The sequence below is a fragment of the Agelaius phoeniceus genome (assembly GCF_051311805.1).
Source record: "Agelaius phoeniceus isolate bAgePho1 chromosome W unlocalized genomic scaffold, bAgePho1.hap1 SUPER_W_unloc_1, whole genome shotgun sequence".
Lineage (NCBI taxonomy): Eukaryota > Metazoa > Chordata > Aves > Passeriformes > Icteridae > Agelaius > Agelaius phoeniceus.
The window spans coordinates 3,187,269-3,212,876 of record NW_027509866.1 but is presented as its reverse complement, the minus strand read 5'-3'; the positions used below and the strand labels follow the sequence as shown (position 1 = coordinate 3,212,876).

Here is a 25,608-nt window from a genome sequence, read left to right as displayed (position 1 = left end):
GTGTTCCATTGGTTTTTTGGGACCCCATAGTGTCACAATGATGCCTTGGATCCATGAGGCCCCACAGTGCCCTAATGGTGACTTGTTTCCATGGGGTCCCACAGTGTCACAATGGCCCCTAGGTTCCAGAAGGCCCTGCAGTGTTACAATGGTCCCAACAATTCCATGGGGCCTTGAAGTGTCACAATGGACCTTTGGTTCCATGCAGCCCTACGGTGTCACAAAGGCCACTTGGTTCCACGAGGCCCCACAGTATCACAATTGTCCTCTTGGTTCTGCGGGGGCACCCAGTGTCTCAATTGTCTCACTGGTTCCATGAGGTCTCCACAGTGTCACAATGGTCCCTTGGTCTCTCAGGGCCCCACAGTGTCACAATGGTCCCTTGGTTCCATGGGCCCTGTGCTGCTGCATTCCCCCCTCCCCTTCTCAGGCCGCCCTGCCAGCTGAGAAATGCTCCTTGGGGCTCGGCCTTGGCCAACAGCCCCTGGGCTCAGCTCCTCTGCAGCTCATCACAAACACTGTCTGCTCCAGGCACTGCTGCTGCCCAACCAGCTCCTGCTTTCTGGAGGAGCAGCCCTGGGAACTGGTTTTGTTCCCTCTGTGGCACAACATCCCTGTTCTCACACTGCCAAAGAAAGCTGTTGGTGCCAAGTGTGGCCAGGATGAGCCATTGCTGGCACTGAAGCCCCTCTCTTGGGGCCCTGCAAACAGCGCTCCAAAAGGAGCCCTTGGAGCTCTCCTGGGCCAGCCACTCCCTCTGAGTGGGGCCTCTCCCAGCCGGGAACTCTCCCGTTTGCTGCACTCGGGGATCCCCAACAACGACGGAGCCTGGGCCGATCCCCCCACTCCTCCAGGCTCAACCCTTCACCCGCTGGGGAGATGCCAAAGGATGCACAGGGAGCATTTCCTGCCCTCAGGGGAATTTCTCCCAGGTGCCTTGCACTGACTCTTTGTGTCTGTGTGCACACAGGAGTGCCTGTGTTTGGGAAATGTGGCAGAAATGCTGCTCTCTGAGGTGTTTGAGTGCCTTGGAAAGCTGAATCAGTGAGGCCTCTAAGTGAGGTTACATCACGAGGAATAAGTTAAATGGTGTTAAAAGCTTTTTTTGCTAAGTAAAGTTTAATATAAGTTATAATCTAAGTTGAATATTGTTTCATTTTTTTTCCACCATTAAATCATTAAGTCATAGGTTGTGAGTTAGGTTAAGTACTGTTAAGTGCTGTTCGTTTGCTAAATTGTGAAGTTGAAGGGAACAGTTAAGGTTAAGGTCTGAGTTAAGTCCTGTTAAGTGTGAGGCCTGTTAAGCTTTTTAGCCGTATTCCTTTTATCCTTGCCCTCACTCTCCTTGTGTCTCATACACTCACACAGGGACAGTTCTCAGTTCATTTCTGGTTTGATTGCCTGGATTTGGTTTGGTTTTGCTGTTTCCTTTCCTTGGTGTGCCTGAAGTGTCCAGTCAGGAGCAGAGTGACTCTTGCCAAGGAACTTTGTGCTGCTGTCCCTTAATATTAAATCTGATTTTTGCTGATCCCTTGCTGGGGATTTTTTCAGCGCTCTCAAGGCCTCGTTGGTACCAGGGTGAAGGAGTCCTGGCCCAGGCTCTGGCCCTGGGGGACACGGGGACGCTGCCGGGGGGTCCCTGTCCCCCTGTGCCACCCCCAGGGCCCCGGCCCCCGTCCCCGTGTCAGGCTCTGGGGTCGATCTCGTGGAACATCCTCCGGGGGAGGCTGCGGCGCCGGGGGCGGAGGGACCCGGGGGGACAGGGGACCCCACTGTGCACGAGCAGGGTTGGACTGCTCTGGGGGGAGCTGTGAGGGGGCCAGGGCAGAGTGACCTCCCCAGTGACCTCACACAGCCACTGTGATGTCACACAGCCCCTGTGATGTCACACAACCCCTGTGATGTCACCCACCTCTTTTGCGATGTCACACAGCCCCTCTGGTGTCACAGAGCCATCTCTGTGATGTCACCCTGGAATGTAATGCAGCTGCAATGTGATGGCTCAGAAGTCTCTGTGATCTCAGAAAGTCACCCTGTGATGTCAGTCTGTTCTGTGATGTCACAGCCTGCTCCATGATGTTACACAGCCACCCAGTGTTGTCACAACACACTCTCTGATGTCACCGAGCCACTCTCTATGACGGCAGGATCTGCTCTGTGGCCTCACTCCCTGCTCTATGATGTCACAGCCAGCTCTGTGATGTCACAACCCCCTCAGTGATGCCACAAAACCCTCTCCGTGATGTCATACTGCCACTCTGTAATGTCACAGCACACACTTTGAGCTCTCAGCCCCCTCTATGATGTCACACAGCCATGCCATGGTGTCACAGCCTGCTCTGTGATGTTACACAGTTCCCTCTATGATCCTGTAGCTGCTCAATGACCTCACACAAGGAACTCTGTGATGTCAGAGCCCAATCTGTGACCTCACACAGCCCACTCTGTGCTGTCACACTGCCCCTTGATGACATCACAGCTGCTCTGTGCCTCCATGACACAGGCACAGAGGAGCTGCTGGGACACAGCCCCCTCTGGGACATGCCACAGCCCCTGCCAGTGCTGAGCCCCTGGGAGCTCTGTCTGTGCCCTGCTGGTGTCCCTGGGGGCCCTGGCAGTGCCCCAGCCCTGCTGGGCTGTGCACAGGAGCTGCTCCTGGCCAGAGCTGTCTCTCTGCAGCTCTGCTGCCCTTGCCAGGAGCTGCCTCTGGGCCAGGAGCCCGGCCCAGCTCAGCAGCACAGACACAGCACAAGGACTTTAATGACCCTCTGGGGCTTTGGTGCTCTTTGTGTCTGCCATGGCCAAAGTGCTGCCCAAGTTGGCTCTGGCAGGGCTGTCTTGCAGCTGCTGCCCATCCCTGTACCCTGTGCAGCCCAGGCTGTCCTACGGTGTCCCTGCCCTGCGCCTCTGTCCCTGCAGGCTGTTGGCATCCCCCGGCTGCCCCACCTGGCTGGGCCCTTCCTTTGCTGACAGCTCTGCCTCCTGCCTGCCTCTGCCTGCCCACACAAAGCTTTGGGCTTAATACCAAAAGGGTTAATTCCATTTTTACTGTGCCTGTGAACTTTCAGCACAGGAACAAGGCATGCAGGGGCTGCTTTCCCAGCAAGGATGGCTGGAAGACAAGAAGACATCTGGCTCAAGAATGTAGTGGCAGAAAAAAGAAGGACTGAAACTGGGAACTTGGGGTGGGTTTTATGGTAATGGGTAAATTGTGATACACATTTAGCAACGCTGGTAGAATTACATGTCCACACAAGATTGGGGCTATCCCTCACTAGACCTCAGGCCTGAATAAATGATACCCTCTTAAATAGGAAATTAGTGTTAAGGAGCCTTATTCTGATATTTTAGAGACTTGGTGCTGGCAAGGCCTTACAGAACAAGGAGTCAGCTGTGGGACTGTGCAAACCAATGGAACAAAGGGTCCATTGTGACTCTGCAGAACCCCATGGAACCAAAATCCATTTTGGCACATTGGGGCTACATTGAACCAATTGTGATACACCACATTGTGATACTGCCGATCTAAGGACACCATTGTGACCCTGAGAAACCTCTTGGAACCAAAGGGCCATTCTGACTCATCAAGGCCTTGCGGAATCATGGGTCCATTGTGACACTGCAGAACCAAGGAGATGCTGTTGGCTGTGTGAAAGCTCATGGAACCAGAAATCCATTGTGACACAGCAAGTCCTTATGGAACCAAGGGTCCCTTGTTTAACTCTGTGGCCTCATGGAATCATGAGCCATTGTGACACAGCATGGCCACATGGAGCCAAGGGGCCACTGTGACACTGCAGATTCAAGGAGACCATTGTGACTGACGAACCTCATGGAACCAAGAGTTCATTGTTACACTGTGGGGGCCTGGGGAACCAAGGGGAGCACAGTGACATTGCAGGGCCTCAATGGACACTATTCTGATACTTTGGGACCCACTGGAACCAAGGGGCCATAACAGCGTGGCAGGGCCTCATGGAACCAATGGGACTACAGTGAACCCTGGGGGTCTCCATGGGATGAAGGGTCCAAGGAAGCAAGGATACCATTGTGACACTCTGGGGCCTCATGGAACCAAAGGGCCATTGAGACACTTCAGAGCCTTGTGGAGCCAAGGGGACTACAATGACACAGTGGGGCTCAGTGAAACATATGGTCTGTTGTGACACCGCAAGGCCTTATGGAATCATGGAGACTATTGTGACACCAAAGGCTTCACTGAACCAAGGGGCAAATTTGACACTACAAGGCCTCATGGAAGCAAGGAATCATTGTGACACTATGGAGTCTTGGCAGGTCAAGGGGCAGTTGTCACACTGTGTGGCACCATTGAACCATGGAGACCATTATGACACTTCAGGACCCACTGGAACCTAGGGGCCATTGTGACACTGCAGGGCCTTGTATAACCAAGGCAACCACTGTGACACTGCAAGGTCTCATGGGAGCAAGGGGCCACTGTGACACTGTGGGTCCCCATGGAACCAATGGGCCATTGTGACCCTGAGGAACCCAATAGAACCAAGGGGCCATTTTGAGACGCTATGACCTCATGGAACCAAAGGGCCATTGTGGCATTCTCAGTCCCATGGAAACAAGGAAACCATTTTGACACTGCAAGGCCTCATGGAAGCAAGGGGCCACTGTGCCACTGTGGACCCAAGGAGACCATTGTTATATCACTGGGCCTCATGGAAACAAAGATCTGTTGTGATCCTACAGAGCCTCATGGAACCAAGGGGCCATTGTGATGCTGCAGGGCCCCAAGGATCCAAGAACATGGAACAGGTCTGGCTGGCTGGGCTTCCTGGGGGCTGCCTGACTGGTCCAGATGACCTTGGCATCTTGAGAGTCACTTCTTATCAGCCCCTGAAACCCTGGAGTTGTGTGCTTTCCTTCCTGTGGGAACGAACTGTCCTTCTCCTCCAGGGGTTCATGGCCGAAATTGGGATTCCTCCTCCAGATCTGATTATATCCAAAGACTATTCCTGTATGAAACCTGCCAGGACAGAAAACTCTAGCTGGCCTTGGCCTCACCTTCTTGGGGGCCAACTCTCATCTGCCTTCAAAACACCAGGGGACCTGTGCTTTTATTCCCATTAGAAAAAACATCTTTTATGTCCAGGCATCCATGGCCAAACCTGAGAATCTGCCTCCAAAATTCTTTATATCCAAGGATAGCTCCCAGACAAAAGCTGCCAGGACTGTCCAGATTCCCTTGGCTTCCTGAGGGCCAGCGTTCATCTGCCTTTGAAGAACTGGGGCTCTGTACTGTGATGGTGTTCACAGGGGTTTTCAGGTGAGGGAAGAGACGAGAATGTTGACTCCATGTTCAGAAGGCTTGATTTATTATTTTATGATATACATTACAATAAAACTATACTAAAAAGCATAGAAGGAAAGTTTCATCTCAGAAGGCTAGAATAAGAATAGAATAGAATTAATAATAATGGTTTGTCTCTCGGACAGAGAGTCCAAGCTAACCGGGCTGTGGTTGGCCATTAATTGTAAACACCCAAGATGGGCCAATCACAGATGCACCTGTTGCATTCCACAGCAGCAGATAACCATTGTTTACATTTTGTTGCTGAAGCCTCTCAGCTTCTCAGCAGGAAAAAATCCTAATTAAAGGATTTTCAGAAAACGATGTCTGCAACACTGTACTTCCCTTTCTTATGGAAAAGAACTGTCCTTCTCGTACAGATGCCCATAGACAAAAGTGGGGTTTGGCCTCCCAAATTCTGTCTATCCAAGTATTCTTCCCTGACAGCAGATCTGGCTGGCCTTGGCCTCCTTGGGGCCGTCTCTAATCAGCCTTTGAAACACTGGGGCTCCACCCTTTCCTTCCTATGGAGAACTGTCATTCCAGTCCAGGAACCCGTGGCTGAAATGGAATTCCACCCCCAAAACTCCCCATATATCCAAGGGTTGTTTTCAGACAAAAGTTGCAAGGACAGACAGGTCTGGCTGCCTTGGCCTCTGGTGACTGCTTCTCATCTGCCTTCAAACCCTGGGGTTCTTTTCCTTCTTATAGAAAAGAACTGTCCCTCTTGTCCAGGTGCTCTTGGCCTCAAGTGCTTGACCACTCTATAGGGACACAGGAACTCTGTGCTCAGTGGAGTGGAGACTGAGGACATCAGAGGAGAGCCCTGGGAGGTATTGAAGGGTAGTTTCAGAGAGGGTGGATCCTTTTGACATAGTAGGGAACAGCGAGAGAAAGAAAGAATTAATGGAAAGGGCAGCTGGGGAAGGCCAGACTGGACGTGACAAGAAAGGAATTTCCCTGCCAGGGCAGGGCTGTGGTGCAGCATGTCCCCCAGGAGGAGCCTGGAGCAGCCCAAGGCTTTGTGTGGGCAGGCAGAGGCAGGCAGGAGGCAGAGCTGTCAGCAAAGGAAGGGGCCAGCCAGGTGGGGCAGCCAGGGGATGCCCACAGCCTGCAGGGACAGAGGCTCAGGTTTGCTCAGCACCAGAGACACCTTTGCCTTGTTTGTCCCCACCTGGCATCACTGCCACCAGTGTTCTGCTCTACCTGGAACCCGGGGATGCTTTCTCAGGTGTGTCCCTGACAGGGATCTCTTCAAAGTACAAGAAACTTCAGTGTTTCAATGTAACTGAGTTCTTGAGGGTTCTGTGACATCACTGAGGGGATTGTGACATCACAGAGCAGGCTGTGACATCACAGAACAGACAGTGACATGACATAGTGACTTTTTGACATCTCAGCATCTTCTGTGACATCACAGAACAGCTGTATTACATCACAGTGTGACATCATAGAGTTGGCTCTGTGATGTCACAGGGAGCTGTGTGACATCGCAAAGGGACTGTGTGACATCACAGGGGCTGTGTGACATCACAGGGGCTGTGTGAGGTCACTGGGGAGGTCACTCTGCCCCGGCCCCCTCACAGTTCCCCCCAGAGCAGTCCAACCCTGCTCGTGCACAGCGGGGTCCCCTGTCCCCCCGGGTCCCTCCGCCCCCGGCGCCGCAGCCTCCCCCGGAGGATGTTCCACGAGATCGACCCCAGAGCCTGACACGGGGACGGGGGGCCGGGGCCCTGGGGGTGGCACAGGGGGACAGGGACCCCCCGGCAGCGTCCCCATGTCCCCCAGGGCCAGAGCCTGGGCCAGGACTCCTTCACCCTGGTACCAACGAGGCCTTGAGAGCGCTGAAAAAATCCCCAGCAAGGGATCAGCAAAAATCAGATTTAATATTAAGGGACAGCAGCACAAAGTTCCTTGGCAAGAGTCACTCTGCTCCTGACTGGACACTTCAGGCACACCAAGGAAACAAAGCAACAGCAAAACCAAACCAAATCCAAGCAATCGAACCAGAAATGAGCCGAGAACTGTCCCTGTGTGTGTGTGTGTGTGTGACACAAGGAGAGTGAGGGCAAGGATAAAAGGAATACAGGCCACAAGCTTAACAGAGCTCAAACTTAACAGGACTTAACTTCTACCTTAACCTTGACTGATACCTTCAACTTCACAATTTAGCAAACGAACAGCACTTAACTGTATTTAAGCGAACTTAAAACCTATGACTTTGCAATTTAACAGAGGAATAACATTTAACAGTAATCAACTCCGCTTATAACTTATATTAAACAACTTAGCAAAAGAACAACTCTTAACAGCATTTAACTTCACTTAGACCTTGTGATTTAACCTTACCTCAAGGCCTGACTGACTCAGCTATCCAAGGCACTCAAACACCTCAGATAGCAGCATTTCTGCCACATTTCCCCAGCACAGGCACTCCTGTGTGCACACAGACACAAAGAGTCATTGCAAGGCACCTGGGAGAAATTCCCCTGAGGGCAGGAAATGCTCCCTGAGGATCCTTTGGCATCTCCCCAGTGGGTGAAGGGTTGAGCCTGGAGGAGTGGGGGGATCGGCCCAGGCTCCGTCGTTGTTGGGGATCCCCGAGTGCAGCAAACGGGAGAGTTCCCGGCTGGGAGAGGCCCCACGCAGAGGGAGTCGCTGGCCCAGGAGAGCTCCAAGGGCTCCTTTTGGAGCGCTGTTTGCAGGGCCCCAAGAGAGGGGCTTCAGTGCCAGCAATGGCTCATCCTGGCCACACTTGGCACCAACAGCTTTCTTTGGCAGGGTGAGAACAGGGATGTTGTGCCACTGAGGGAACAAAACCAGTTCCCAGGGCTGCTCCTCCAGAAAGCAGGACTGGTTGGGCAGCAGCAGTGCCTGGAGCAGACAGTGTTTGTGATGAGCTGCAGAGGAGCTGAGCCCAGGGGCTGTTGGCCAAGGCCGAGCCCCAAGGAGCATTTCTCAGCTGGCAGGGCGGGCTGAGAAGGGGAGGGGGGAATGCAGCAGCACAGGGCCCATGGAACCAAGGGACCATTGTGACACTGTGGGCCCTGTGAGACCAAGGAACGATGGTGACACTGTGAGGCCTCATGGAACCAAGGGACCATTGTGACCCTGGGGGACTCTGCAGAACCAAGAGGACAATTGTGATACTGTGGGGCCTCCTCAAACCAAGTGGCCTTTGTGACACTGCAGGGCTGCATGGGACCAAAGGCCCATTGTGACATTGCAGGGCCTGATGTCATCAGTGGTCCATTGTGACACTGTGGAACCAAAGGAGACCATTGGGTCACCACAAACCCCCAGGGTTCAATGGTCCATTGTGACATTGCAGGGCTCATGGAATAGAGGAGTCATGTGACACTGTGGGGCCTGGGGAACCACAGAGACCATTGTGACGCTGCAAGGCCCCATGGAATTGTTGGGACCATTGTGACACTGCAGGGCCTTCTGGAACCTTGGGGTCATTGTGACACTGTGGCACCCCATGGAAACAAGTCACCATTAGGGCACTGTGGGGCCTCATGGATCCAAGGCATCATTGTGACACTATGGGGTCCCACAAAACCAATGGAACACAGAACAGCTCTGGCTGGTTTGGCCCCCCAGAGGCCACCTGACTGGTCCAGCTGACCGTGGCACGTTGAGGGTCTCTTCTCATCTGCTGCTGAAACACTGGGGCTCTGTGCTTTCCTTCCTATGGAAAAGAACTGTCCTTCTTCTCCCGGCACCCATGGCCAGAATTGGGATTTCACCTCCAAATTTCCATATATCCAGGGATTGTTCCAATAGGAATATTGCCAGAACAAGTCTGGCTGGCAATGGTTTCACAAGGGTCACCTCTCATGTGTCCCCAAAACACTGGGGAAGACTCCATGCTCCCCTTCCTATGGGAAAGAACTGTCCAGCTTCTCCACGAACCCATGGGTGAGATTGGGCTTCCACCTCCAAATTTCCATATATCCAAAGACTGCTCCCAGACAAAATCTGCCATTCCTGACAAGTCTGGATGGCCTTGCCCTAGTGAGGCTCTCACCTGCCTTCCAAACACTGGGGCTCTGTGCTTTCCTTCCTATGGAAAAGAACTGTCCTTCTCGGCCAGATGCCCTTGGCCAGAATTGGGGTTCCACCTCCAAAATTCCCTGTTGTGACAGCCCGGAGGAGATTGTTGGCTCGAAACATTTCATGTGTGGGGGAGGAAGGGGCAGGTCCAGCCCTGCCCTGCCCTGGAAGCCCAGCCCTGCCCTGCCCTGGAACCCCAATCCCCCAGAGCCTCTATCCCAGCCCAGCAGTGGCTGCCAGTCCCTGGCACAGCACAGGCAATGCTCCACAGCCACCTCTGCAGCCCCAGCCCAGCTCCTGAGGGACCAAATGAGCCCAAGCCCCACCTGGAGGAAGGGCCCAGGGAGACCAAGGGGTATTGAAGGCTGACCACAAGGCAAGCACACATCTTGACCCTACCTCCTCTTGGAATTTCCATCAGAACACTGCTGGAATCCAGGAGTTGGTAGCTGTGTGTATGTTGGGATCGTTAGCTTGTCAGAGTGACCCCGAGAAAAGTTTGAAAGTCTCTTTTCCCAGCCTGGCGCTTGAAGAAGAAGTCAGAGCTCTTCATTTCTTGGTCTCAAGGTTGTTTATTTTACCTTATCTATACAAAATTTTCTTCTGCCCTGCCGAGGTCAGATCAGCAGGACAGTCTGAGGCATTCTGCCTGCCCCCAGGGTGGTGTTATGTCTTTATACTAAAAACTACGTGTAGAATGTTTACAATTACTTTCCAATACCTATCACCTATGTTAGACAGTGAGCTTCTACTCGAAACCAATCTCTAAGTGCCAACATCACAGCAGAAGATGGAGGCCAAGAAGAAGAAGGAGAAAATACCCAGTTCCAAGTTCCCTCCATGTTGCCTCCTGGACCCCCATACCAAAAACCCTAAAATCTACTTTTCCCCCCCATGATAACTTCACTAGTATTCTACTTAATCTGTTGTGGCTTGCTGATTTTCATACAAGGTTGGTAATTTGCTCCACGGGTCATAATCAAAACCACAGGTGTTTTGGGCTCTGTGCCACAGTCTCTGAGACCCCTGGCAGGGGTCTTGGCTGCTCAGGACGGCCAGAGGGATGTCCTGGGTCCTGATATGTGTGCACTTCTCTAAATTATATTTTCTCTCTTTCTGTGTCTACTTCTATATACGTCCTCTTGGACATTTTGTTTAACTTAAAATTGAACAGGCTTAGAGTTTGTGAAGTGGAATGGGCCAAGATAATGCTTTGATAAGTGTTTTTTGTTGATTGAATGTCATATTAAAACTTTTGCCAAAGCTTCTCTGATTTTCTGAAGTTCCAAGTAAAGTTCCTGTTTTGTTGTTTTGAGCTTCTAAAAATCTCTTATTGATATTTCTTAGTGCATCTAACACAGAGGACACAAATAATTGTAATTACTTTTAAATGTCTCATTGAGAGCGTTTTTTTGGGATATGGGAGTCAGGGCTTGTGTGTGCTGCTTGGCCCAGCCCAGGCAGGGCTTTCCCAGCCACATTCCACACTCCATTGCCCAGCTGGAGCCGCTGGTGCCTCTGAGTTGTGCTGCCCCAGCCCCAGGGACGCTCTCCTTGTCTGCCCATTCCCCCACGGTCTCTGGGCAGGGATGGCCTCAGTGGGGGCTGCTGACATCCTCAGCAACTTGGAGGCTGCTGCTGAATTTCACTGCTGCAGAGGCTTGTTCAGCCTTCAGCTCTTCAGTGCAGGAATTCAGTGTCCCATGGCTCATTAACATTCAGAACATCTTAACAAGCCAAGCCTCAGGGAATAATTTGATTTAATTTTCCAAATCACTGATTTAATTTTCCAAATCACTTGTTCAGCCTTCAGCTCTCCAGTGCAGGGATTCAGTGTCCCATGGCTCATTACCATTCTTTCATGGTTTGACACTGGCACAATGCCAGTGCCCCCATGAGGATACCCTCTCCCTGGTTTCTGCTGGGAGATGTGAGCAGGAATGAGCAAAGCAGGCTTCCACTTGGAAATGAAGAAAACAAAACTTTATTAACTACGCTACAACTATAGATAAAAAGGAACACACACAGGAAAATGAAAACCTTACAAGTACATTTCCTCCTCCCCCCACAAAATTCCCAACACAATGCATCTATTCCCCAAATCACCAACTCTTAGTCCAGCACCACCTTTTAGACAATCAATCCTCAGTTCATCCAGAGGAGAGGAGTCCTTCTTGTACCATGGGCTTCCCCTGGAAACACAGCTGAAGCCACGTGTGTTTCTGTGTCACTTGTGGCACTGCCCGGAGTACATCTGCCGTCGTGACCTCTTCCTTTCATGTCCAGTGCTCTCACCACTGAACACAGACCAGAGCTGCTTCTAGGGTTGTCTTTTTAGGGATGCTTTGTCCCGATCCAAAAAAGGCACAGTCTCTCCTTTGGGACACCTGTCCCCACAATCTCTCCTTTGGGACACCTGTCCCCCCCATATTTTTTCACCCCCTGGGGCCGAGGGGCATCAACACTGAACCCTCTTGGCTCTGAGGCCATTGCCTCCCCCTAGAATGCAGTCTCTGTGTCACAAGGAACATGGTTCTGTCCATGGCTGTACAAAAAGAGTCCAGCAAAAGCCACTCCATCATCTCTTCCCACTAAGATTCTTCTCTACTCTTCTACTATCTCTCACTCGCCCAGACCTCTCTCACACTGGCCCATTTCCTTTTTTCATCTTCCACTCTATCTTCTAGGAAAGGTCAATGTTCTGTAAAGTTCTCATTCTCCAAAAAGGGGTTAAAAGCTCCTACAAGCGGCCGGCTGAACCCCCCCCTCTTCTCCGTCCCAGCCGTGCTGCCGGCACAGGCCCATGTTTATCAAGCTTCAAGGTCACAGTCTCAGGCAGCGGCTCTTTCTCTCTCTCTCTCTCTCTGTGTCTCTCAGGGGGGGGCTGCCCGATGCCTCCCGGTGTCTCTCTCTCTCTTTCTCTCTTCCACCCTTCCACCCCGGGGCTCAGGCCTACCTCTCCCGGCCACATGGCTTTTCCCCTCCCCCTGCCCAGCCAGCAGCTGGGCCGGGGGAGAGACCCGAACTCTTTCCCGCCGGAAACCCAAGAGGACCCTCCCAGGGGAGAGCCCTGCTTTTAACCCCGTGTTCTCAGAGGCGTGTCCATGTCTCAATGGCCAGGTTAAATGCCAATATTAAAGTCTGAATATCCATTGGCCAAAAACACAGCATCCCAAAAAACACATTTCCTGTCAAACCACCACAGATGGCCTCACTGGGGGCTGCTGACATCCTCAGCAACTTGGAGGCTGCTGCTGAATTTCACTGCTCCAGAGGCTTGTTCAGCCTTCAGCTCTTCAGTGAAGGAATTCAGTGTCCCAGGGCTCATGAACATTCCGAACACCTGAACAAGCCAAGCCCCTAGGAATAATTTGATTTTAATTTTCAAATAATTTGTGGTTACGTCAATTTCAGTAGTGTATTAAAAGTGAATACATGATATTTAAAAAGACAGTGAGAAAACATTTTTTAGGTCTTGTTAAGGATTTTTTCCTGTTTATAAATCGATATGTGCAGTCTCCAATTGACACTGAATCCAAGCACCTCCTCATGCAGTTTGAATAGAGATGAAAATCAAGACCCTTCATGGCTGACAATCAATCAGACTCTGTCCCTACCCCCAGCCCACCATTTCCCCCATCCAAGCCCTGGCACTCAGAGCAGCCTTGTGCAAATCTCAGCTCCCTCCAGCCCAGGCTGCACCTGCAGCTTTCAGCTCCTTGGCTCCAACTCCCACCTGCTTTCCTTGCAGAAGGAGCTGCCCGAGACACAGAGGGATGTTTATTTCTTGTCAGCCAGCAAAGCCAAGGGAAGGCACAGCTCCATCAAATGCCAAAGTCATTCTTCTCCCTGGCTCTGCCCTACCCCTGATCCCCCCATCCTCTCCTGTTTCCTTCATCCTTCCTTTGCCAGGCAATTTCTGGGTCAAGGGAGCTCTGCTCTGGGGATGGAGGGAGGTCCAAGTGCAGCCATTGGAGTGGGAACCACAACTCATCAGGTTTGTGTCCTTTGAGGGAGCAGAAACTCATGAGACAGAGGCAAAGAAATGCTTCTTCTCATGGCCAACATAAAAATTGTGACCATGATAAAATTTAAGAAACATCAGAAGACTTCCCTCAATTCCTTGTGAAATCTCAGCAATATCTGACATGTCTACCAGCCACAAGGGATAGCCATAAAGGAAGGTCTTTAGACAAAGACATAAGAAGAGGTGAGATAAAAGATAAAACTACAACTAAGATGCTGATTAATGAGTTATTTAAACTTCTGAAAGAGTGGGCAACTCCCTTAAGCTCAAAGCATGAAGCCAGTCAAGGGACACTCATTGGAAGGACCAGAAAACAGCTGCAGGAGGAAATCTAGGAGAAAGGGGAAGGACATAGATCCAGCTGCTCTAAATAAAGACATATCCTTAGACATGGCCATTTAACCAGGAGAGCTGGAAACACCTAAAGGAAGAGGGTCATGACATATTAGACTGAATGTTGGTGACAAGAGCAGAGGGGAAGATCAGTATTTCTCCTCCTGCCATCAGTAAATCCAGGAAATTCCTTTTCTTGGCAGGAATACTTTGCTATTTCTTAAAAGTACTCAAATGACCCAGATAATTAAGATTTGCTTGTATATTAACAAACAAACAGGTATTAACACCTGTGCCCCTTTCAGGCAGACATCCGCTGTGTGACCATGAACAGGCAGTGCCACTTGTGCCCTGAGGGGCCCAGCTGGGATTGGATCTCTCCCAGAGCACCTGAGGGAGAGCAGAGCACCTTGCAAGCTGCAGGTCCCTGACAGCCCCACAGGGCTCCTGTCCCATCAACATCTGCTCTGCTCCAGTCTGAAACAGGGCCCAGCAGGGTGCTGGGATCATCAGAGAGCTGAGGTGTGAGCTGGAATTCAATGGCCTCCCCATCCTGCAGCAGCCCTGCATTTCCCTGCTGCAGCCTTGGTCTCCAGCCCAGCCATGGAGGCTCTTTGGGCTCTGGAGTGTTGCTGCAGCCCCCAAGGGCAGCTGAGCTCTGCCTTTGGCACAGTCAGGCCTGGCCAGCGCAGGCCATGCTCAGCAATTGCTTGTGTGTGCCTGGCCTTGCTGTCAGCCCCAGCAGCGGCTGCGTGGCCCCTTTGTGGCCCTGTGCTGGCCCAGCCATGGTGGCCCAGCCCCTGTGCAGGCCCAGCCCAGGCCAGGAGCATTGCGGCTGGGAACGGCCCCTGTGCCGTGGTGCCCACAGCAGCCTTGGGGCTCTGTGCCCCATGGCCTCCCTGCTGGGCAGCCTCTGCTAGCTCCTGCAGAGCCCCTGGCACCTGTGGGGCTGCACAGACAGCCCTGCCCCGGGCTCTGCCGGCCTCTGGGCCAGCAGAGAGGCAGCCAGGGCTGGCCATGGCCGGGAACAGGCCCTGCGCCCCGCAGGAGGATGGAGCTGGGCCACAGCCAAACTCAGCCCAGGCCAAAGCTGGGCTCAGCAGCCAGGGCTGCCAACGCATGGGCACAGAGGCTGGCGCTGACAAATGTCCTGGGCCCCCTCCCTGCTCTGTCCATGCCACCAAGGGCACAGAGCAGCCTCCTCTCTGGCCACTTGCCTGTTTGCAATGCCTTGCACAGGCGCTGGCCCTGCCCCACAAGGCCTGGCCTGAGTCCTGCCCCTGCACGCTCAGCCAGGCTGAGATGGACACTGATGGTTTCTGGGCCAGGCTCTCGGAGCCCAGCCCAGCTCCCTGCAAGCTCTGCCAGCTGCCCTGAGCTCTGGGCAGCACCAAGGGCCTCTCTGAGCCCAGCCCAGCCCAGCCGGCTCTGGCCCCACAGCTCTGCTCAGCCCAGGCTGCTCTGGCCACTGGCCCCACGGCCTCAGCCCCTGCCAAGGCCACAGCAGCAGCTGCAGCTGCCGCAGGACTCAGCCCCAGCCATGGGGGAAGGTGCTGGTCCAGGGCCAAAGGAGGCTCCCTGGCTGCCCTGCTCCCCTCAGCCTGAGGTGCTGAGAGCCCTGCAGCCCCTGCTGCCATCCCATCTGCCCAGGGCAGCACAAGAGCCCCGGCCTTGGGGCGCTCAAGAGCTGCTCCTGCTCCAGGCCCAGGGCCCATGCCAAAGCTGGGGCAGCCACAAAGCTGTGCCCATTTCTGTTCATTGCTGCTCTCATGGGGATGGATCCTCAGCCACTTGGAGGTGTCTGATCATGAATTTTTATACTTCAGAGTCTTCTTTCTTGAGCCCTGCAGTTCAGGAATTCAGTGAAAAAGGATCAAAAATATTTGTTCAAAAAAACCAAACAAGACAAGCTGTTAGGAATAATTAAGGTGTTCAATTTTTCTGTGGTTAATTTAGTCAGACTTCAGAAGTGTATTTAAAGTGAATCTGCTGTACTGGAAAAAAAAAAAAACAGAGACAACTGTTTTGTCCGGTTTTCTTTTCCTGTTTATAATTTGATTGCAGCAATGTCCAATTGATATTGACCTCTAGCACCTCATAATCCAGTCTGAACAGATATGAAAATCAAGACCATCCATGGCTGACAATCAATCAGACTCTGTCCCTACCCCCACCCCACCATTTCCCCCATTCAACCCCTGGCACTCCTATGGATCAGGAATGGTGTGGCCAGCAGGAGCAGGGCAGTGATTCTTCCCCTGTGCTCAGCACTGGTTGGGCAGCACCTCGAGTGCTGTGTCCAGTTCTGGGACCCCCATTTTAGGAAGGACATGGAGGGGCTGGAGTGTGTCCAGAGAAGGGCAACAAGGCTGGTGAAGGGTCTGGAGCACAAGTCCTGTGAGGAGCAGTGCCTGAGGGAGCTGGAGTTGTTTATCCTGGAGAAGAGGAGGCTCAGGGGAGACCTCATCACTCTCTACAACTCCTTGACAGGAGGGTGCAGCCAGGTGGGGGTTGGGCTCTTTTCCCAGGGAACAGTGACAGGACAAGAGGACACAGCCTTCAGCTGCACCAGGGGACATTTAGGGTGGACATTGGAAATATTCTTCACACAAAGGGTGATTGGGCATTGGAATGGGCTGCCAGGGAGGTGGGTGAGTCACCATCTCTGAAAGTGTTTAAGGAAAGACTGGATGTGGGACTCAGTGCCATGGTCTGGGTGACAAGGTGGTGTTGGGTCCCAGGCTGGACTTGATGCTCTCCAAGGTCATTTCCAGCCTGGTTGATTCTGTGATGATTGTGACACTGCAGGGCCCTGGGGAAGCAAGGGGCCATTGTGACACTGCAGGGCCTGGTGGCACTAAGAGGACCATGGTGACACTGTGTACGACATGGCAGCACAGAGCCAAGGGGCCATGGTGACACTGTGGGGCTGGATGCAAGCAAGGAGTCCATGGTGACAGTCTGGGTCCTGGTGGAACCACAGAGGCCACTGTGACCCTGCAGGACCTTGTGGAACCATGCAGAGCATTATGACACTGTGGAACCAAGGAGAGCCTTGGGAGAGCCTGGGGACAATGGAATCAAGGAGCCATTGCTCCATTGTAAGGACTCTGGGAACTGAGGGAACAATTATGACACTGTGGTGCCCCAAGGAACCAAGGGTCCCTGGTGACACTGCAGGATCTTGTGTCACCAGGGCTCCATTGTGACACTGCAGCACCAAGGAATTCATTGTGGCACTCTGAGGCCTCATGGAACCACAGAGGCCACTGTGACCCTGTGGGGCCTTGTGGAACCATGCAGAGCATTGTGACAGAGTAGGACTTGGTGTCATGATGGGGCCATAGTGACACTGCAGGGCCCCATGGAACCAAGGGGCCAGGGCTGCTCCTCAGGGACTCATGGAATGAAGGAAACATGTTTGACACCGTGGTGGCTCTTGGGACCAAGAGGCCATTGTGACACTGTGGAACCAAGGAGAGCAATGCTGCACTGCCAGACCTCATGGAACCAAGGATCCATTGTGACACTGCAGGGCCCAAGGATACAAGGGACTTTATGGCACCAAGGGATCCCATGGAACCAAAGGGACATTGTGACACTGGGAGGCCTCATGGAGTCATGGAGACGATCGTGACACTTTAGGGTATCAAGAAACCATGGTAACACCAAGTTGTCTGGGAGTGTTGATCTGCTGGAGGGTAGGAGGGCTCTGCACAGCGCCCTGGACAGGCTGGATCCAGGGCCCAAACCCAACAAGGTGAGGTTTAACAAGTCCCAGTGCCGGGTCCTGCACTTTGGCCACAACAACCCCTGAAGCACTACAGGCTGGGGACAGAGTGGCTGCAGAGCAGCCTGGCAGAAAGGGACCTGCAGGGACTGATGGACAGCAGGCTGGACATGAGGCAGCAGTGTGCCCAGGTGGGCAAGAAGGCCAATGGCTCCTGGCCTGGATCAGGACTGGTGTGGCCAGCAGGAGCAGGGCAGGGATTCTTCCCCTGCGCTGGGCACAGGTTTGGCAGCACCTCAAGTGCTGCGTCCAGTTCTGGGCCCCCTGGGGTGGGCAAGAGGAAGAAATTTGTGCAAGGGAAGAGTAAAGAAAACAATGTGAAGCAAAGGAAATGCTCAGGGCAGTTTGTGGGTGGCTGCCAGGCAGCCCTGGCTCTGAGCAACAGCGTCTGCAGTGGCACAGGAAACTCCCAGCTGATGGGAACAAACTTTCTGGCTGAGTGCAGAGGCCAGGACAAAGCCGAGTGGTTTCCCTGGTGTTCCCCAGGCCTTGCTGGCCCCAGGGGCTGCTGGCATTTGTGCTCCCTCAGGTTCATGTCCCCACAGCAACAGCATGGGGGTGCTGGCCCTGCTGTGTGCAATGCAAACAGGGGCTGCTGAGGCAGTGCTGCCGTGTCTGTGCCTGCAAGGATGGGGCACCTGTGTGAGCTGGGGGAGAGGCCAGGGCTGCAGAGAGGGGAGAGTTGTTGGCAGCTGCATGAGGACGCTCTGGGACGCTGCCCTGGGCTGTGCAGCGCACTGGGCATGGATCAGCCCCTGCTCTGCTGCTCCTTCCCATCTGCCCCAGGGCCCTTGCAGAGCCCCAGCCATGCTGTTTGCCCCCAGCCTGCCCACGGCCAGCCTGGGGCTGCTGACGGGGGTTTCTGTGCTGAGCATTGGCCTGGCCGTGTTCTTGAGAGAGCCTGGGCAAGGAGCCTGGAGCCCCCAGGGCCTGGCCTGAGGCGTCAGCGCTGCCCCAGCAGTGCCCATGGCCTGTCCCTGCTGCAGCCCCGGCACTGCCACCCCCAGGGCTGTGCCCGGCCCCGAGAGCACTCAGGCCCTGCAGCAACACCAGGGCCACCAGGGCAGCGGGGCAGGCCCACGGCAGCAGCACTGGCAACACCAAGTGCTGCTGCTGCTGCTGCTGCTGGGCACAGCTGCTGGGCCAGCACTGATCTGCCCCAGCTCTGCACACAGACATTGCTGCTGCAGCTCCAGAGAAGGCAACAAAAGGGCATCTCTGCAGAAAACTCTGCTGGGACATCCTTTAGTTCCTTTAAAGCCACCAAGAGCACAGCCCCTCTTTTACACAGTCTGTGGCCACAGGGAAGGTGGAGAGAAACAAAATGAGAAATGGCAAAAAGATTGACATTTCTTTGTTGACAATATGAAAATACTAAAACAAAGGAAAAGAACCTTCAAAATTAAACGAATAAGAAGGATCAAAGATAACTTTTATTACAAGTGATTTGCAGAAATTGGCCAACAGTTTAATGTTTCTGAAACCATCCAGTCATCAGTCTCCACACTGCAGCCTTGAGCTCCTGGTTCCTCAGGCTGTAGATGAGGGGGTTCAGGGCTGGAGGCACCACTGAGTACAGAACTGACAGGGCCAGATCCAGGGATGGGGAGGACATGGAGGGGGGCTTCAGGTAGTAAAATATACCAGTGCTGAGGAACAGGGACACCACAGCCAGGTGAGGGAGGCAGGTGGAAAAGGTTTTGTGCCATCCCTGCTCAGAGGGGATCCTCAGCACAGCCCTGAAGATCTGCACATAGGAGAAAACAATGAACACAAAACAACCAAATGATAAGCACACACTAACAGTAAGAAGCCCAAGTTCTCTGAGAGAGGATTTGGCACAGGAGAGATTGAGGATCTGTGGGATTTCACAGAAGAACTGGCCCAGGGCATTGCCATGGCACAGGGGCAGGGAAAATGTATTGGCTGTGTGCATGAGAGCATTGAGAAAGGCACTGGCCCAGGCAGCTGCTGCCATGTGGGCACAAGCTCTGCTGCCCAGGAGGGTCCCGTAGTGCAGGGGTTTGCAGATGGACACGTAGCGGTCGTAGCACATGATGGTCAGGAGGAAATACTCTGCTGAGATGAAGAACGTAAAGAAAAAGAGCTGAGCAGCACATCCAGTGTAGGAGATGTTGCTGGTGTCCCAGAGGGAATTGTGCATGGCTTTGGGGACAGTGGTGCAGATGGAGCCCAGGTCAGCGAGGGCCAGGTTGAGCAGGAAGAAGAACATGGGCGTGTGCAGGTGGTGGCCGCAGGCTACGGCGCTGATGATGAGGCCGTTGCCCAGGAGGGCAGCCAGGGAGATGCCCAGCAAGAGGCAGAAGTGCAGGAGCTGCAGCTGCCGCGTGTCTGCCAATGCCAGCAGGAGGAAGTGCCTGATGCAGCTGCTGTTGGACATTTGCTGGGGCTGCACATGGGGATCTGTAAGAAAAGTAATCATGGAATAGTTGGGTGTGGAGAGGACTTGAAATATCCCAGCACAGGCTGGGGGCACTTTCCCCCCACTGCCTGCCCAGGGCTCTGCTGCCTGGAGCTGTCCCTGCCAGCAGCTGCTTCCCTGTACCCAGGGCTGGGCCCTGACAGTGCTGCAAGAGCCCAGCCCAGTCCTGGGGGCTCAGCTCTGCCCTGCAGAGCCCTCCCAGCTCAGGCACTGCCCAGGGGCAGCTCTGGCTCTGCAGGCTCTGATGGCAACGTCAGAGCAACCCTGAGGAGGCTGGAAAAGCAACACTGATGCTGCCTCTAAGGGGTCCTGTGGTGATTGTTGTTGCTGCCTGGTTTATTCAGATCAGTGAGAATTTTTTTATTTTTCTTAGCCTGACCTGAAAGATGAATATCTATGTGCAAATTCCAACCCAGAGCAGTTGATTAAAAAAGCAGAATATCCATTTTTATACAGTCCCTGCCTTGCTGTGCTCCCTGTATAATCTACCTGGAAATGTTCTGGAGTTAAATGCCATGCTGGGAGCAGTCCTGAACAATGCAGCATCCCCCCCACACAAGGAGAACACTTCCAAGCCTCACCAGCTGTCTCCTCCCAGCCAGATCTTGTCCCCCAGTGCTGGAAGCAGCTGCCAGGGCTGGCTGAGAGCTGTCCCTGGCAGGCAGCAGAGTCCCTGCCCCAGCACAGCGCCCTGGGCTGCAGGACCCTGCTCTGCAGGACAGCCCTGGGCACCCCTGGCTGCTCTGCACAAGAGACAAGCAGAGAATGTACTCACAGGCTCTGCAGGCATTGGCATGTTCCAGCTGCAGGAGATGGCTCCAGGAGCTGCAGCTGCACTGTCCTGCAGCCAGAGGTTCCTGTGCCAAGGGCTGGCAGTGATTGTGCCCCAGGCACTTCTCAGCCCCTTCCCAGCCCTGACTGATTGAAGCTCTCTGTTCCTCTGTGCTGTGCCCACGCTGGCTGCAGGCAGTGCCCCAGCCCTGCTGGGCTGGCAGAAGAGCTGCTCATCAAGAGAAATGTGCTTTTGAAGCTCTTCTTGGTGAGCAGGAGCTGCCTCTGTGCCAGGAGCCCAGCCCAGCTCAGCAGCACCGACACAGCACAAGGACTTTAATCAACCTCTGGGGCTTTGTGCTCAGGCCCTGAACATCAGGCCCTGAGAGGGAGCTGAAGAAACCTCTCCAGAACTCCAAGGCAGAAGCCAACTCCAAAGTTTCTTGGACTTTTAATGTGTCCCAGTGAGGGACACGACTGAGCAAGTGTCCCCAGGCCCCAGGCAGAGCAGAGAACTGCAGGCAGTGATGACAGGTGGGGACAAAGAGAAGCCAAGTCTTGGTGCCCTGGGGCACAGCAGGGTCTGTGCCAGCAAGGGCTGGGAGGAGACACCTTGTCCTGAGGCCCTGGGGCCTCCTGGCACAGCCCCAGCCAGGCTGGGCACTGTCAGCCCCTTGTGCTGCCCTCAGCATCCCCCCCTAGCCCACATCCCAGTGGCCTCAAGGATCTGCTGCAAGGAGTCCCTGGGGAGCCTTGCTCAGCAATGGCCCTGGGGGCTCCTTCATGCTCCCTGCAGGGACTGCAGGTTTTTCAAAGGACTTTGGCTTTGGCTTTTGCCTTGGAGTCTCTGAGAGGTTTGTGCAATCAAGGCACCAATTATCTGCTGTAATTAGTCCCTGGAGAGGCTTTGTCAGTAAGGAGACTCAGTGGGGTCATTAATGCTTCAAGGTACTCAGTTATTTTAAGGAACTTGGTGCTTTCATTTTTGTTACAGACTCTGTGAGAGGTTTGTGCAATCATGGCCCCAATTATCTGCTTTAATGAGTCCCTTGAGAGCTTTGTACTGACACTCAGTGGCGCTCATTAATACTTTGAGATACTCAAGGTTTTTAAGGTACTTTGGATTTTCCTTTCCACTCTGAATCTCTGAGAGGTTTTTGGTCAATCCTGGCCTCCAATTCTGCCCTCCAAGGAGTCCATGAGGATCCTGTGATGGGATGGACCTTAGTGGGACCCATTCATGCTTTGAGACACTTTGGGGTGTTTCTTCGGACTTTGACTCCTGGAAAGGTTTGTGCAATCTCCTCTCAGGCCCCGAGGTTCAAGGGCTGAGCTCCAAATGCACCACGGGGCTCATTAGGATCAAGCAAGTCGTGACAAACCATGGCTCTGCCTTGATTTCCCTCTGGTCTTGTTCAGTTCAGCAGGAAGATTTCCTTTTACTGTTACGGAGAAATATTTAAAAGAGCTTCTAAGAAATATGTAATCCTCTTTTCAAGAGTGTATTTTATTACTGATCTCTTTAGAGAAGAGCTGATTGCAGCTTTCTGTGATTTATATTGATGTAGGGCCGCTCCTATGGAGGTCTCACCACGTCAGACAAGTTTTATCTTGAGAGTTGACCCAGTGTGGACAACCTTGCCCCACATTCCCCAACCTCATGTGAGAAACAATTTTCACTTTCAAAAATTTAAAATATTAAGAGCTTATCACAATATAACAGAAGACTTAATAAAGAAAATAACACAGTACCGGGATCAAAGAATTGAGTCAGGATGTGCTCATCTACAAAATTGATGTTCTGTCTTTTATACCTCTGGCCCGTCCCAAAGTCTTGTCAATCGACTCCTTCTTCACTGTCCAGTGGTGGAGATCACTGTCTCACACCTTGATTGGAGGTCAGGTGTCACAGACATCTTTTATGAAAAATCCTTTCCTTAGGATTTTTCCTCCTGAGAAGCTGAGAGGCCTCAGGAACAAAATGTAAACAATGGTTATCTGCTGCTGTGGAATGCAACAGGTGGATCTGTGATTGGTCTCACAGAGTTGTTTCTAATTAATGGCCAATCACGGTCAGCTGGCTTGGACTCTCTGTCAGAGAGAGAAGCTTTTGTTATCATTCCATTCTATTCTTAGCTTAGCTAGCCTTCTGATGAAACCTTTTCTTCTACTCTTTTAGTATAGTTTTAATGTAATATATATCATAAAATAATAAATAAACCTTCTGAAACATGGAGTCAACATTCCCATCTCTTCCCTCATCCAAGAACCCCTGTGAACATCAGAATTAGAACCCAAACTCAAACACCACAGTCAGGTGCTGCCATAGTAACAAGCAGACTCTCGCAAATGCCCTAACTATTGAGGTCATCCTGTGATAGCAATATATCCAAAAAAGGAGGAGGGGAAGGATAACTATACAGCTACAAAACTTCTCCTAAATTGTATTTAATATCCAACCCTTAATTGTGAGAGTCAACCTTAGGATTATGCATCTATAACAAGCCCCCTTTTTCTTTTTCTAGAAGTCATTTTGCTCAAACAGTTAAGTAAAAAATTTTCTTTGTCTCTTGAATGAGTCATATGAGCATCTGTTGATGTGGGCAAGGACAGTGGGAACAGGAGAAAAAATCTGAGGTTTCCCTTAGACACACTTATTTGGAATGGGCAAAAGGGCATCCCAGAGGTCCAGTGTGGCTTTGACTCCCATCTACCGTGCCTGTGTGGCTGCTACCCATAGTTGGTGCATCTTAGGGGTGAGTACAGAGGCCAACTCGGTCCTGCCCTCCAGTCCCTGTTGAATTAAAAGACAACTGAGGAATTACAGAGGTCTGGTCTGGCCTTTTGTCCCTACCTTACCATGCCCATGGGGTTGCTACCCACAGCAGGGCTATGGAGCCTTCTTGGTAACAAACAAAGGGGCCAACCCGGTCTTGCCTTCCTTCCTTTGTCTTATTTTCTTGAAGAAGCTGTCCCATTACCTTTTACAGTCCCTTGTGTACTTCTCCTCAACAGATGCTGGTAATTCTCACCCATGAAAACAGGAAGACAGTTCTCGAGCTGGCTGGTGGAAGCTTGACTCTACTTTTTGGTGTCTTGGTGTTTTTCTGGTTGTCTCTCAGTCTCTGCTTGAGAGTCAATCTTGTTTCACCCAGCCTGGATGTTATAGTCCACTCTTTGGGTTCTTCTCCTGGGCCTTTGACTCTGTTGCCATGAGTCCATCCCCGCTCTGCAGCTCACACGGCCGATTCGGTGGTGAGCAGTGCCTGAAAGGGACCTTCCCACTGAGGAGTTAGAGGCTGATCTCTCCATGGCTTAATCATCACCCAATCCCCAGGATTAATATTATGGATTCTGAAATCCAGGGTGGTAGTTTGAGGAATTGCCCCTTTATGTCTTAGCCCTTCTAAGGTTTGTGCTATAGACATCACTTATTTCTTGGCATTGGCTTCCCCTTCCTCATAGGTGGCAGCCTTCTGGGGTGAGGTCAGGAAGGGAAACCCAAACATCATTTCATAGGGTGACAGCCCCAGATCTGACCAGGGTTGGGTTCTAATTCTTAATAAGGCCAAAGGGAGACATTTTATCCATGACATTTGCGTTTCAATCATTAGCTTAACTAGAGCTCTTTAGAGAGTTTGATTCATTCTCTCAACCTGACCAGAACTCTGTGGATGCCATGGAGTGTGTAATTCCCATTTTACTGCCAGGGCCTGAAAGACTTTCTGCAATATCTCTGATGTGAAATGAGTTCCCCAGTCTAAATCAATCCTGTTTGCCATCCCATATTGGGGAATAATTGAATCTAGAAGTGTTTTACTCCCAACATTGGCATTGGCTTTCACAGTGGGTACCACCTCTACCCAATGAGTCAAGTGATCTACTATCACTGGCAAAAACTTCCACAATTGTACCTGGGGAAGCTCAGTAAAGTCTGCTTGGATGTTTTGGAAGGGTCATAAGGCCAGTTCTTGCCCTCCTCTGGGTGTTTTCCTCATGATTTTCTTATTCACTGTTGACATACTACACACTGTTCAGTTACTTGCTTAGCGATTCTGAAAATTCATGTGCATCCCCAATTCCTTAGAAATTGATCACTTAGCGCTTGTGTACCCCAATGTGTTGTTCCATGTATGCATTCTAGCATTTTCCTGGCAAAGGGTTTATTATTATTTCCTTCCATCTGCTCATTTCCCTTTGTTATCTTTCTTGGCTCCTATTTTAAGGAGTTCTTCCTCTTCTGTCCCACTGAATACAGGGACTTTTTGCATTTTTCTCATGGGGGTTAATACTATTATTAGTTTTTCTGTCCCTGATTCAGTTGCATTTTTAGCTTCTAAATTGTCTAAATTGTTCCCTTGGTCCCGTTTTGATGTCCTTCAACATATACCACCACTACTTCCTCTGGTAATTGTAAGGTTTCTAACTCTTCTAATACAATTTTTTCATGAATCAGTCCCTTTCCCTTTGAAGTGAATAGTCCCCTCTCCTCCCAATTTTTCCAAAGGTATGCACCACTCCAAAAGTGTATTTTTGGTCTGTATATATTTTTTCCCCTTTTCCACGCTAATATTTCCAGAGCTTGCTTTAGGGCATACAACTCACACCTTGGGCTGACCAGTTGGAAGGTAACTTTCCCTTTTCTATGGCCACCAACCCTTCATGCACTGTAGTGTACCCTGATACCCTGTGCCCCTTTATTACCCATCGATCTACAGTGGTTTTCCACCTTGGAGTGGTTGATCTGTTAGGTCCTCTCTTCCTTTAGTTTGATAGTTTATAACCTCTAGGCAATTATGTATTAGTTCCTCATCTCGTTCTCCATAAAAAAATTGGGCAGGGTTGAGTTGGTTACTCATGAT

The 25,608-nt window shown here is 52.0% G+C and overlaps 2 protein-coding genes across 2 annotated transcripts in view; one reads left to right on the top strand and one right to left on the bottom strand.

Moving 5' to 3' along the window:
• LOC143692441 (uncharacterized) overlaps positions 1–25,608 on the top strand; it is a 351,032-nt gene that overhangs the window by 169,062 nt on the left and 156,362 nt on the right. The window lies entirely within an intron of this gene.
• LOC143692381 (olfactory receptor 14A16-like) lies at positions 19,001–19,933 on the bottom strand. Its single transcript, XM_077172616.1, has one exon. The coding sequence runs from the start codon at positions 19,931–19,933 to the stop codon at positions 19,001–19,003; it is 933 nt and encodes a 310-aa protein (XP_077028731.1).

Coding starts and splice junctions, on each gene's coding strand:
- LOC143692381 (XM_077172616.1), bottom strand. CDS start 19,933: ATGTCCAACAGCAGCTGCATCAGGCACTTCCTCCTGCTGGCATTGGCA.